Source organism: Brassica napus, chromosome C5, assembly GCF_020379485.1.
Source record: "Brassica napus cultivar Da-Ae chromosome C5, Da-Ae, whole genome shotgun sequence".
Classification (NCBI taxonomy): Eukaryota; Viridiplantae; Streptophyta; class Magnoliopsida; order Brassicales; family Brassicaceae; genus Brassica; species Brassica napus.
The window spans coordinates 8250203-8263970 of NC_063448.1; the positions used below are offsets into that span (position 1 = coordinate 8250203).

The 13768-nt window shown below is 38.2% G+C and overlaps 5 protein-coding genes and 1 non-coding gene across 7 annotated transcripts; 5 read left to right on the top strand and 1 right to left on the bottom strand.

Moving 5' to 3' along the window:
* Positions 1–1830: 1830 nt before the first annotated feature.
* LOC125588195 lies at positions 1831–1933 on the top strand. The gene has a single exon (XR_007324587.1). It is a non-coding gene; the product is annotated as a U6 spliceosomal RNA (small nuclear RNA).
* A 142-nt stretch (positions 1934–2075) lies between these two features.
* Positions 2076–3605, top strand: LOC106396660. Its single transcript, XM_013837121.2, has 5 exons — positions 2076–2491; positions 2593–2810; positions 2888–3016; positions 3104–3235; positions 3324–3605. Exons 1-5 carry the CDS (start codon positions 2158–2160, stop codon positions 3435–3437), a joined length of 927 nt encoding a protein of 308 aa, XP_013692575.1. The 5' UTR covers positions 2076–2157; the 3' UTR covers positions 3438–3605.
* Positions 3606–3821: 216 nt separating this feature from the next.
* Positions 3822–4962, top strand: LOC106396689. 2 transcript variants are annotated; one of them, XM_013837156.3, is made up of 2 exons: positions 3822–4195; positions 4493–4962. In XM_013837156.3, the coding sequence occupies exon 2, from the start codon at positions 4512–4514 to the stop codon at positions 4788–4790; it is 279 nt and encodes a 92-aa protein (XP_013692610.2). In that variant the 5' UTR covers positions 3822–4195; positions 4493–4511; the 3' UTR covers positions 4791–4962. The 2 variants fall into 2 exon arrangements, with proteins under 2 accessions (XP_013692610.2, XP_013692611.2); XM_013837157.3 differs by having other exon boundaries at positions 3822–4189.
* A 388-nt stretch (positions 4963–5350) lies between these two features.
* On the bottom strand, positions 5351–7726 carry LOC106392721 (wall-associated receptor kinase-like 2). Its single transcript, XM_048758169.1, is given in 5 exon segments — positions 5351–5393; positions 5395–6368; positions 6370–6581; positions 6670–6789; positions 6858–7726. Coding segments are annotated over 5 exon segments (2136 nt in total). The 5' UTR covers positions 7660–7726; the 3' UTR covers positions 5351–5365.
* A 1721-nt stretch (positions 7727–9447) lies between these two features.
* Positions 9448–10397, top strand: LOC106363505 (glutathione S-transferase T3-like). The gene is made up of 2 exons (XM_013803232.2): positions 9448–10250; positions 10370–10397. Exons 1-2 carry the CDS (start codon positions 9448–9450, stop codon positions 10395–10397), a joined length of 831 nt encoding a protein of 276 aa, XP_013658686.2.
* Positions 10398–11237: 840 nt separating this feature from the next.
* Positions 11238–12396, top strand: LOC106422532. The gene is made up of 3 exons (XM_048757171.1): positions 11238–11799; positions 11998–12239; positions 12334–12396. Exons 1-3 carry the CDS (start codon positions 11238–11240, stop codon positions 12394–12396), a joined length of 867 nt encoding a protein of 288 aa, XP_048613128.1.
* The last annotated feature ends 1372 nt before the right edge of the window (positions 12397–13768 follow it).

Consider the following 13768-nt stretch of genomic DNA (forward strand, 5'->3'; position numbering starts at 1 on the left):
AATCCATAAACACAGTTTTCAAAATCGTTTTTATCTCTCAATATTTTCCTCAATTCTTACTTTTTTAACGTTACCCATGATGTAAAAAACATTTAAATGATATTCCAGAAAAATAATCATCGAAAATGGACAAGAATCACCTCTTCTTCAAGCTTCAAAATCATCAATGGAGGATGGGGAAGATGAGCTTTCACGATGGGAGATAAAAGCATGTGGGCCAAGTAAAATCTCATTGGTTAAGGTTAATATGTGGGCCATGGTGGTAGATGAATTATGGTTGGTTAATTTAATTGGAGAAATTAATGTATTTATGAAGTGGAATAAGATATAATAAACTAATGGAGGGTTATATATGGAAGCACAATGATAAAGGGGAGTGAGAATAGAGAGGGGATAAGGAGAATCATTTTTTTTTTCATAGGGGCATACGGAGTTAAAGACCGTTTATTTTTGCCTTTTTCTCTGTTTCCTATGGACCCAAACTGTCACTAAATAATACTAGTAGTGGGACTCTTCCTTGTCGTTTTCCTTTGTCGGGAAACTGAAATTTTATGATTGGGTTTAGGGAGATTTGATTATTAGCGGGAACCGTGTTTGAAAAACCGAGTAAAATAAACAGAATTACCTTACCGTTTGGTTTGGTACAACTTCGGTTTCGGCGATTCAAAAGTTAGTAAACCGAAATGATTCATCTATCTATATTATTAAAACTGAAGTACATTTTGGTATTGATGGAAAACATTGAAAATTGTTTAAAAATATAGATAACAAATTAATTACTTCATTTTATTTACATATTTAGCCATTGCATTTATAATAAATTACGTATTTCTTTTTTGTATTTTTTATTTACAGATTCTGCCACTACATTTAAAATCAATTTAGTTAATTAATTACAATGGTTGTTGTTTCTTTATGGTGAAAATAAAAACACAAACTGAAATATATAGTATATATTATATATAAGAATTTTAAATATAGTATTATTTTATTTAGTTTAGTCAAATATAAAAATTTCGAGAATTCAATTTTCAAAAAAACAAAATATCATAAAATTAATAATAATTCATAGAAAACTAATGCAAAAATTAAAATTTTAGGTATGCCTTTTTCATTTGAAAATAAATTAACAAAAGAGAACAACATGTTAATATATGAACAATACAATTACATCAAATTGTATTAAATTATAATAAAAATATAATATTATGTACAAAGAAAAAAATTTATTATCAAACATCTATATTATAAAATAATATTCTCTACTCTATATATGTAAACTACAAAACATAAAAAATATACATTGATTTTTTTTTATAAAACCAACGGTTTATGATTTTATATTAAACACAAATTAAATCAGACATCCGCGCAGGGCACAAGTAAGTTATAGTATCTTATTACTTGTCGTTGTTGGATATGTGCCCTGATTATTGTCCAATAGCAATCAAGAAGAAAAGAAAAACGGCCCAGCAAGAGCCCAACCCATTTCACCAAGGGTCAGTTGGTTTACATGTTCGTCAGGACGACCTGAACACGCAACTGAGTGTCAGGAAAAAATGGCGCGGCGCCTAGCAGTACACTTCAAAACTTTTGCCCCCAAAACACTACTTTATCGTTTGAATGAAGATTTCTAGACCTGATTATCGAATCTAGGATTCAACACTTACGATATGTAACATGATCAATTTCACAACAGCAAAACAACTTTGGCTATTCGTAGATTATAGATCGCAGTTGCATGTTGCAGAGACGTGCAATGAATAGGTTGATATGCATCTGAACGGGTTAGACCCGATTTGAGCATCTCCGTGTTTAGAAAGATACTTAGTCTCTTCGGGCACATCTGATAAAATTAGATCATTACAGAAAAGATTAGCATGGCCCATCCGCTAGGATGACATGCACAAATCGAGAAATTGTCTAAATTGAAGCCTTTGACTAAAAAACATACTCAAACCATCGAACTACTTGCCGTTTTGGTTTTATCAAACCGCATGTCATGTTGTTTTCAGCTTCGCGAATCAACCAAAGCCGATAAGCTATAGTGGGTCAGAGCCTCGACTCATCGAGTGGCTAATAAACCATCACTGTTTACGAAATAGTCCAAAACCATGAGAGGCCACAACTTCGCCGAAGCCCATTATCATCCTTTCAATGGCTAAAGCCACCACCACTCTGTTTGCTATCTCCTCTGTTTCGACTCGTTTCTCTCTTCTCCGTCGTTCTAAATCTCTTAAACCATCAGCTCCAAGCGCAAGACTCGCCGTGCCAATGGCTATGGCCGCCTCTGCTAAAAAGGTGGCTCCTGCTGTGATCGTGGGTGGGGGAAGAGTCGGAAGGGCGTTGCAGGAAATGGGTAGTGGCGGTGATTTGTTGGTGAAGAGAGGAGAAGCAGTCCCGGTTGATTTCGAAGGACCCATTTTGGTTTGTACTAGAAATGATGATCTCGATGCTGTTCTTGATGCTACTCCTCAGTCTAGATGGAAAGGTATAAACTTTCTCTCTACTCTTAAAGATTCTTGAGTGAATCAAATTGCCAGATGTTTTCTGGGAGATAATGATTATGTTGTGCTCTGTGTAAATAATCAGATTTGGTGTTCTTCCAAAACGGAATGATGGAGCCGTGGTTTGAGAGCAAAGGTTTGGGTGATGCAGACCAAGTGTTGGCTTATTTTGCTGTTTCGAAGATTGGTGAGCCTCCTGTGGATGGAATAACTGACACTAACCCAGAAGGGTTAACCGCTGCTTATGGCAAATCGGCTTCGGATGTAGCTGCAAGACTTCAATCTGGTGGCCTCTCTTGCAAGGTTACGTGAATCAAAACTTGTTTTTACTCTATAACAAAAGAAAACAAGACTACTTACGTGTGTCTTTCCGTGGTTAGGTACTTGAGAAAGAAGCTTTTGAGAAGCAAATGTTGGAGAAACTCATTTGGATTTGTGCGTTTATGCTTGTTGGAGCTCGTCATCCAGGTGCAAGTGTTGGCATTGTGGAGAAAGAATACAGAGACGAAGTACAAAAGTCTCCATCCCTCTGTTCTTGTTTTAGCATTCAGAAAATCGTTGTTCACGTCTAACTTCTAATTAATTTATAAGTTCAGGTGTCGAGACTCATCCAAGAACTCGCAGCAGCTGCTGCTGCAGAAAAGGGACTAACGTTTGAAGACAACATGGTGGAGAGACTATGTGCTTATTCTCGCGCTGTTGCTCATTTCCCAACCGCTGTTAAAGAAGTATACATATACATATTGATCTCACCTCTTAAGTCCTTGTGTGGACTAGTATCTTGTGTCTCAGCTAGTTTTATTATTATTACTGCAGTTTAAATGGAGGAATGGTTGGTTTTATTCGCTCTCCGAGAAGGCGATTGTAGAAGGGAAACCTGATCCGTGTCAACTCCACACCCAGTGGCTGAGAGAGCTAAAAGTGATATAGAGCCTTGACGGTACGTGACACTTTAGTAGATAGTCGCAGATCATTGATCTGAAACTTGTTTGAGCTTTGTACACGTATGAGAAGCCAAATAACGGTAAAACGTTTGACATTTTGTTAAAAAAAGCCCAGACTTTTATTCGTGAAAAGTATGCGTATCCAACGAGCAAACGTCTGGTTCTTGTCCTATCAGTTAGAAAATTTGAAGTTGTTTTTTTTTTCATATTAGCTGTCCTTATTAGGTGATCTAGGAGGTTTCATCTTAACTGATCTCCAGATGGTCCCACCTTTGAAAATAACCTGTCCTGAAAAAAGTTTGTTTCCTTGCGTCTTTGAAGACTAAAAAAACAAAGAACCAGGATCGTGTACGTAATCTTGTCTGAATCTTCGCCAAGTTGGTCCAAAGAGGTGTTCTGAAGGTTTCTTATCCCAGTTACTATAATACAGGGCTGAAGATTAGCGTTAGCATATCACATAACAAATGGAACAGGAGAACTTTGCTTGTCAAATGGTACAGTGAGTAGAAGTTACGTTAATTGTAACAAAAGAAGTTGCATTTGTAGCTTTGGTAACTATCTAGAGCGAATCTATATAGAACTTGTAGATGTATTAGAGCGAAGCTAAAGAAGACCCACACAGACGAGCACTCGGTATCGACCAGATTTCCACTTTCACCCACCGAGATTGACCAACCAGCTGAGAGCATTGCAGAGTACATACATGCTCGTGAGAGAAAATATGATGTGAAAGAATGGGTATGAGTAAGTCACTGGCTTCTTCTGCGCTTTCTCTTCCTTGTATTCTGTTTTCCCGTCTAGCGGAAAGCAGAGGCTTTTCTGAACGTTTCCAACACCAACCATCTTGTTGCAGTCCAAGTTTGTGAAATAAGTTGTAGACATGCTAAAATGAAGGTTCTATCAAAAATTTAGATGTCTAACAAAATGGTGTAACTGCTACATATGTTTTGTTCGCAAACACCCTTCGGATGTTGCAAGAGTCAGATCGTAGGTAAATGCATTTGTGGAATGTGAATGACACACTGTGTGCCAAATTTGCAGGTTTGGTTATATCAAAACCATGGTTCTTGATGGGATTGTATCTTCACCATTAAGGAGACACCAGTCTCTAAAGAAGCAGTGGGAAGATTTGGGCAGCTGCTCCACCGTTATCAACGGGCATCGATATCTTTTAACAGCTTTGCTTCTTTTGGCCTTCCTTTGCACTGTTTATCTATACTTCGCTGTTACTTTAGGTTGTAGACACTCCTCGTGCTATGGCTTGACCGGGAAAGACAAGGCAGTGTGTCAATTTCAACATGTCCAAGCTATCTCTAAAGGGAAACTCAAATTCTTCTAGAGTTGTCATGGAGCCAAAGCTGAAACCCCACCTTATTCTTATTGATCTCCAACATTAATTTTTAAAAATTGATTGTACAATGCCATTTGTGTGTATTATTATTATTATTACATGGTGAAAAAACCTGAGACATATCATAATTGAAAAGATCAAAGCATTTTCTTTTATGAGATGAGAGGATATATCTGCAGTGTTTCGAGAAGTTGATCACCATGTTTGTAGAGGATCCAGAGGCTCAACATTAGGTTTCGGGGATGTGTTACTATACGTAGATGCTGCAGCAGTCGCACCAACGTCCACGGTCTCGTTTATTTTGAGTTCCATGGCTTGATCATCTTCGTCCTCATAAGAAGAAGAGCTACCTCTCTGTTGTGAGAACAGAGTGCTCTTCTCAGAGAGAGAAGCAGGCCGAAGATACAATACATTTGATGACGTTAGAGCAGAAAATACTTGCCATAATCTTTTTTCTTGAAACTATATAATGCAATTTGTGCGTATAACATATATATATAATCATAAGAAACATTATTATTTTTCATGATGAAGGGTATACAATGCAGTTTTTAGGTCGATTATCACCATGTTCGTTGGGGAACCAGCGGCATCCGAAGTAGGGGATGCATTATCAAACAAGGAGGCTGGAGCAGTCATAACAACATCCCAAGGCTCATCAATGTTGAATGACATGGCTTGATCCTCTTCATCATCATCGTCCTCCTCAATATGAATCTCTGAATCATAAGTTGATGAACGAATCTTCTCTAGCTCGATTGAAACTTCTCTCATGTTTGGCCTTTTCTTCCCTTTTCGGTTTAAACACCCTGTAGCTAGTTTTGCCATCAACATCACTTGGTCCAAGTCACATTCATCTTTGATCCGATCATCAACTATGTCAAGAACTCTCTTCTCTTTCACGGCCTCAACAAAATGAGCTGCAAAACCCCTGGTTTTTTCTTCGGACCGGACTCGAGTGGACGGGTTTTCTCCTGTTAAGAGCTCCACAAGGACAACTCCAAAACTGTACACATCACTTTTGTCCGTAAACTTGTTTGTTTGAAAGTATTCTGGATCTACGTACCCAAAAGTACCAGCAACTTGAGTTGTCAAGTGAGTTTGATCTGTGGTTAACGATCTTGAAGTTCCGAAATCAGACACCTTGGCCTGATGCTTCTCATCCAATAGTATATTGGTAGTCTTGATATCTCTATGGTATATGGGGAAAGATGCAGCTAAGTGCAAGTATGAAAGTGCTCCTGCAATCTCTATCGCAATATGAAGACGCACCTCCCATGTCATCTTGTAATCATCAGATTCACCATGAAGAAGCTTGAAGAGATCCCCGTTTGGAACAAACTCATATACCAAGATTGGAACTTTCGTCTCGAGACAACAGCCTAAGAGCTTCACAATGTTTCTGTGATTGATCTGTGACAGAACAACAACCTCGTTGATGAACTCCTCTACTTTGTCTTCGTCCACGACTTTGGACCTCTTCACAGCAACGATTCTCCCATCTACCAACATTCCTTTGTACACAGTACCTTGACCTCCTTGCCCAAGAATCCTGTTCTTGTTAAAAGTTATCAGTGGCTTTCTCTAACTCTTTGGAGGTAAATATCTTGGACATCTCTACGGTTCCTTCCTTTCTAGCTAACTGTTGTTTCAACAGCAAACCTCCATTACGTCTAAAAAACATCTTGCTTTGGTAGATCCTCTTCTGGTTCTTGAGGAACCTGTACAACCCAAAAACTCCCATGACGAAAAACAACAGTGCCAAACCTATTAGAACACCTGCAAGTTGCAACAACAAATACACACATCTAGTACACTAACTTTTTTTCTTAGTTCTGGACTTATACATACTGCTACTTGGACTCACCTTTAATCACCGGGTTGGACTTGCGCTGCTTCGGCACGCATTTGGTTGATGTACGTAAATTAACACAGATTTCATCTTTACCACATTTGTAGCGTCCTTCTTCCTTACATCTATCAATCACTACAAAATTGACTCATATTAGTAACGATCTAATTATCAGCCCACCATAAGAACACAAACTCACGTACGTATACATCCATCTTGATGGTATGGGTTCCCTGGGTAATTTGAGTCACAAAAGCAGTCCGCGTAGCTGAACCCGGAGAAGTAACCGTATGAGCAGTAACAACTCGTATTAAAAATGGTACCACCCATGGCGGTCACATTTTGGCAACGTGAAAGACTCTCAACATGAGGTGCTGAAGCAGTATCGTAATGCCATCCTAGCTCTACTGCAGCGTATCCATCAGCATCAAACTTTTCTGGCTCGGGAACATTCACTTTCTCGCTCGTCAAAAACGCAGCTCTGCATCCTCCTACTCCTGTTGTGTTGCCACCTTCGTGATTCTCTAAACTCACACCGGCTACTTGGGGCTGCCATTCAGGTATCCTCGTCTGGCAGATTCGGCTGTTTGTCTCGTTACAGCTCGTCTCGCAACCGATTATCTGCGGCTGGATGTCCGTCATAACGGCTCTAGTGTTGCAACCAACCGCAACGAGGTGGTTTGTGTCTGTCAAGAAGAAGGGGCTGCCTTGGCCCGAGATGTTCAAAGGCTGTGAGTTTCCTGGTCCTTGCCTGCTACGAGAACAACCAGAGGAACTCACATAGTCTTTAATGAGAAGAACTCCATTTTGAAGAGAGATGTTCACCACTTCCCTGTTGATTCGTGAGAGGAATGGAACAGAGCTGTTACAGACAACCTCGTACCACGGGTTTAAATAGCAGTCGTTCCCATCAATACCGAACGGGAACGGGATTTCTATTCCTCCGCAGACTCTATTACAAAGATCTGGATGTGTTCTTGCTGATGACCCAACGATGAAGAGCATAGATGTGACTATACAGAAGAGGTATAATGAAATTTTCAAGATGGACGCTTTAGTTGACCGGAGACTTAGTAAATTATTAATTCAAAGGATCTATCATTCATGAAATCAAATGGCTAAGAGCACGTGCAACAGAGGATGACTCCGAATCCGTCACACGAATCCGTCAAAAAAATAGTAATATAATATGATTATTAATGCTAATAACATTAAGGATTGGTCCGTGATTAGCATGTTGACGGACTCGATCCTTGGGGGACGTGGCGAAAGATGAGTGGATGAGGCGAGATTGGGTTAGAAGGTGTTGAGAAAAAATAGGTCATTCGACCGAAGGAAAGAAAACAAAATTTCCTCTCGACGCTCTCGACTCTCGACGGCGATTTGGTAAACCCACCATCGCGATTGGTCTCCCTCGGATCCTGAAGGTAAATCGAAGGCTTGTCTGCTATTTTCATCGATCTAGAGTCTCTGCTTCTTCTTTTTCTCTCAGTCTAGGGTTCGGTTTTTCGATTTGGGGTTTTTTCGTTTCAAAATTAGGGTTTGAATACGATTTTGGTATAAAACGAAATGGGGGTTTTGGTTTAAATCGTTTCAATCGAAGGCTTGTCTGCTATTTTCATCGATCTAGAGTCTCTGCTTCTTCTTTTCCTCTCAATCTAGGGTTCGGTTTTTTCGATTTTGGGATTTTTCGTTTCAAAATTAGGGTTTGAATACGATTTTGGTATAAAACGAAAGGGGGGGGGGTTTGGTTTAAATCGTTTCAATCACTTTGTTCATTTTGTTTCTTCTCGATTTTGGTTAGATAAAGGATTCATTGGAATTCAATTCGTTTCTTCTCGATTTTGTGTGTCTTTGTCGATATGTTTGTGTGTCTTTCTCTTTATGAAGATCGTTGCTAATTTGTGCTCCTTGTTTCTCTCTTATGGTCGAGGTTAACGAGAATGGGACAATATAGCTACAGCCAGCCGTCCTCATCATCCGCGGAGGTGGACGTAACCTCACTTCTCGAAGAAGAAGCTCAGTTGTACGCGGATGAAGCTCGGTTGTACGCGGAACGTGCAACGGCGGATGAGGCAGAGAGTAGCTTCGATATAGAGAAAGCGGTTCAGGAGGGGATGAGGGATTTTCAGACGCAGCTAAGGCGGCTTAATGAAGAAGGTACAGAGAGAGAGCAGAAGCTGCTGCTGCTAGAGAAGAGTGTGCACGAGTTAGGAAATGATTTAGCACGAGTTAAGCTAATGGTATGCGTACTAGTGGTGATAGCTTTGCTATTCTTCGTTCTACGTGGTAAGTTTTAGAGTTCATTGGAATTAATATATAGATTAATCGATGGTTTTACAACATTTGACTGCATTATCTTATGTTTTTGCAGGAGTTCCTTCAAAGGCTTCAAACAGGACTATTCTATCACCTCACGAGTGGCCAAATAAGTCAGGTACTATGGTTTTAATCACTTCACTTTGGATTTTCTCTTCAAAAGAAATTCATATTGTTAGAATGGTTTGAATGGTGTTTGGTGGTAGAATAAAAATTAGGACTGTAATAATAAATGCTACTGAATAACTTTATGTCTTTCCAACCCGTTTGATTTGATTGGTTTTAAATAGGCTAGTATGCTTCCTATCATCACCTCTGTTTGCTAGTATAGTACTTAGGATTTGATTGTTGTTAAATGCTTGTAGTTTGCTTCGTATCTTCCTAACTGCTCAACTTTAATTGTATAATAAATAAACATGGCTTACTTAAGCCTCTGTGTAACTACTAGAGTAACACAGAATAAAAACTAGAGAGATGGATGGTTTCACAAACCTTCTGCATAGTCAAATACCTATAGACCTTGAATCACCCGAACCTTATTGGTTCGGGTCTGAAGTTCCTGCTCAGTCTCCTAGCCAAGTCCCTGCTGAGTCTCCTAGCCAAGTTCCTGCTGAGAGGAGGAAATATTCTCCTAGAGAAGATAAGATCCTTATTGGTGCTTGGCTTAACACCAGTAAGGATCCTATCATTGGCAACGAGCAGAGAGTTGGGGCTTTCTGGAAGCGTATTGTAGAGTACTACAACGCAAGCCCTCTGCTCGTTGGTCAAACAGCGCGAGAGATTACCTCTTGCAAACAGAGGTGGAGTAGGATCAACGGGGAAGTATGCAGGTTTACTGGATGCTATGATGCAGCTTTGAGGGCGCAGAAAAGTGGGGAAAATGATGATGATCTGATGAAAGCTGCATTAGATATATTCTTCACGAAGTATGGTTACAAGTTCACACTTGATCACTGCTGGAGGGAGCTGAGGCACGACCAGAAATGGGCCTCGATTTATGTGGCTAAGGAAGGTGGAAAGGAAAAGCGGAGGTCCGTCTTGGAGGTTGATACAGAAGAAGCAGACGTGGGAGATCCAGAGGAGAGACCAATCGGGGTAAAGGCTGCGAAAGGTGGCAGTAAGAAGAAGAAGAAGAGTGGTAAAGAAGAAGAGCTGTCGAAGCTTCAAAACGTGTTAGAACTTAAGGAAAAACTTTCAAAAAACAAACTCCTTGATCGCTTGCTGGCGAAGAAAGAGCCTTTATCTGATATCGAAACATCACTTAAACTGAAGCTAATGTCTGAAATGATATGATGTGAACTCTGTGTTGATTGAGGTTGCCTAGTAGTCCCTGTGTAATATGTTGTTTCATGTTGTTTTACAGCTAAGCTAACATGTTTTTAATATGTTGTTACAGGTTAGGTGAAGTAGTCACGGGCGTCTAAGTGTTTTGGTCTTTAGCAAGATGAAGTAGTCACAGATACATTTGGAGTAGTGAGAGCATTTTGGATTGTAGCTCCAGCTCACAAGTGACGGGGTAGTTTTTTTCCACTTTTAGGTACTATAAGTACTCGGCCATGTAATAGCTCTCTATGTTTCTCATTGTACTAAACATCAGAAAGCTTTGTAATATTTGTGAACCAAGATCTCCTTCTACTCTTGTAATAGCTCTCTACTCAGGTTTACTCTTTAACTATGGTTCTTGTTGTTTAAGCTTGAATTTATTTTTCATGCACTTGTTTCTTGCTTAATCAAGTTGATATACGAAGTTACATGTTTCTTGCAATGCAATTGATTTACGAAGTTACATGTTTCCTCTCAGTATACCTTACTTCTGTTATTATCTAATTGTTGTTTACACAGATTTAAAAATTCTTGTTTGTTAGAGAGTATAGTTCTTTTATTAATCTTGAGTATTATTCTGTAATCTCTTGTTTTTGTAAATGAGTATTAGCTTTTGTAAACTCTTGTTTGTAATTGTAAGAGAGTATATAAGTATATAGTTAGCTTTTATTAATCTTGAGAACTTGTAATATAGTTATTTTAAGAAAATTTATTCACATCTATTCTTTCCATTTTACAACTAAAACTTGTAGTATGGTATGTAATAACTGAAACTTTCATGTACAGAAATATACTATGGTATGTAAAGCCAAAATATTTCATTAAAATTGTAAACTTGTAGTATGGTATGTAAAGTCAAAATAATTCATTAAATTACTTCTTAGTATACTTTTTGATCAAATGAAAATAATAATATTTTTTGACCGTAGGAATATCTACTAATGTCATCATCATCATCATCTGATGATGTCGACGAAAGATTGGATGATATTATCGACCAAATCGTCGAAGATACATACAATGATATTGTGGAGCCCCAACCAAATAATCGACGGAGACGTGCTTATGTAGAACGATATCGTGAAGGAGGCCATAACCGTTTATGGAATGACTACTTCAGCGTAGACGCGACATACTCGGCACAGTTCAGATGGCGTTTTCGCATGAATAAGGATTTATTCATACGTATTGTCTATGAACTCTCAGAGAACATTCCGTTCTTTCAACATAGACAAGATGCAACCGGGAGGTTTGGTCATACACCGCTTCAAAAATGTACGGCAGTAATTCGTCAGCTTGCTTATGGTTCTGCAGCTGATGCGGTTGACGAGTATCTCCGAATTGGTGAGAGCACTGCACTTTTGTTTTTACATAAGTTCACTGATGGAATCATCCAGTTGTTTGGAGATGAGTATCTACGAAGACCCACACCGGCGGATCTTCGACGACTTCTCGATATTGGAGAGACACGCGGGTTTCATGGGATGGTCGGGAGCATTGACTGTATGCATTGGGAGTGGAAAAATTGCCCGACCGCTTGGAAAGGACAATACACACGTGGATCAGGAAAACCGACAATTGTATTAGAGGCTGTAGCTTCACAAGATCTTTGGATATGGAACGCCTTTTTTGGTCCTCCAGGTACCTTAAACGATCTCAATGTCCTCGATCGGTCTCCTGTTTTTGATGACATTTTAGAAGGTCGTGCCCCCAGGGTAAAGTACGTGGTCAACGGGCATCCGTATAAATTGGCGTACTACCTCACAGACGGGATATATCCAAAATGGTCAACATTTATCCAATCTATCACACTCCCCCAAACTCCTAAACAAGAGTTATTTGCTAAAGTTCAAGAAGCAACCCGTAAAGATGTGGAGCGGGCTTTTGGAGTTCTACAAGCCCGATTTGCGATTGTGAAAAACCCGGCTCTTTCAATGAACAAGGCAAAGATAGGGAAGATTATGAGAGCATGTATCATACTACACAATATGATAGTCGAAAATGAACGAGATGGATACATTCGTTACGATATTTCAGAATTTGCAGAAGGAGACGTCACCAGAAGTTCAGAGGTCGAAACCGAGAGGCCTACAAATCTGAATAATATGTTTCCCAATCGGAATGATCTTCGTGATAGGCAAATACATGAACGATTGAAGAATGATTTAATCGAAAATATTTGGAACAAATTTGGTGAGGAAGATTAATAATTAGTGTATTTTAAGTTTTATCATTGTATCTTTTTTTAAAAAAATTCTATGTATTGTAATATTTTAACTTCTAATAATTTACAATAATTTTTCATTTAAAAAAAAAAAAAAAAAATTTCTCCAAGGACTTCTGATCGGATATCACCATTGCGAGCTTCTTAATATAAATCCTTAACAATTTAAAAAAAAAAAATTAATAATAAAAAAATAGTAAGGACTCCCCTTGGGGGATGACCATTGCATATGCTCTAAGGCATAAACGAGTTGAGTTTTTGTTTGGTTTTCCACCAATGAAACAAGAGAACCATTTGACAAGGGTATTTTATTGGACTATGTCCAACAGTTTTTCTAGACTCTAGAGTAGTTTTTGTTTTGAAGAATCTATTATTAGAATTTCAAGATTTTAGAAAATTATTTTCACTTGAAAAGTAGGAAACCCCATGTTTTAGCAAAATTTCAAAGGAAACTTTGCAACAGGTTCTCAAAAGACCTTGTGACAATAGAAAGATCATTGTCTGTGTATTTACCATCGTCTCCAGACGTTACAAAAAATAATATCTAGTTTCCTAAACTAGTAGTATCTTTGCACAAACACCATAACTCTTAACATCGAATTCTCTTTAACACAATAGCATCATCATAACACATAAGATTGGCTAGGCCTGTCTCTTCGGGTATTCGTTCAGTTCGAATCAGATTTTTTGGATTCTGATTTTTTTTAACACGTCCTAAGCCTATACTAGGAAATCTGTACGTATGGAACATGATCGGATATAACGTATTGGTCTTTTGGTTTTGGATCGGTTTTGTATCACATTCTACAATCCATAAAGCAACCATATATCATTTGAATTCGGGTTATATCGGGTCGGTTCGGATATACCCCAAATTAAATCTAAAATTTAAAATAAAAACATTTATATTTAAATACTTAAATTTAAATAAGTATATATATATATACTTATTTATATAGAATTGAGCATTTAAGATACTTATTTAAATTTAAATACTTATTGTTATATCATATCAAAAATAAATATGAAATTGAATATTTGACATACATATTTATGGTTCAAATATTTATATTGTATATTAATTTAGACATTCGAATCAATTTCTTTGGATATTTTTTGGATATTTGGGTTTTTTTAGGTTTTTCGGATTATTCGTTTGGGTTCGGTTAATAACACTTTGGGTTCATATATGTTTTTAACACCCTACAAAATCCATTCGTTTTTTTTTTCATTTCAGATCGAGTTTTC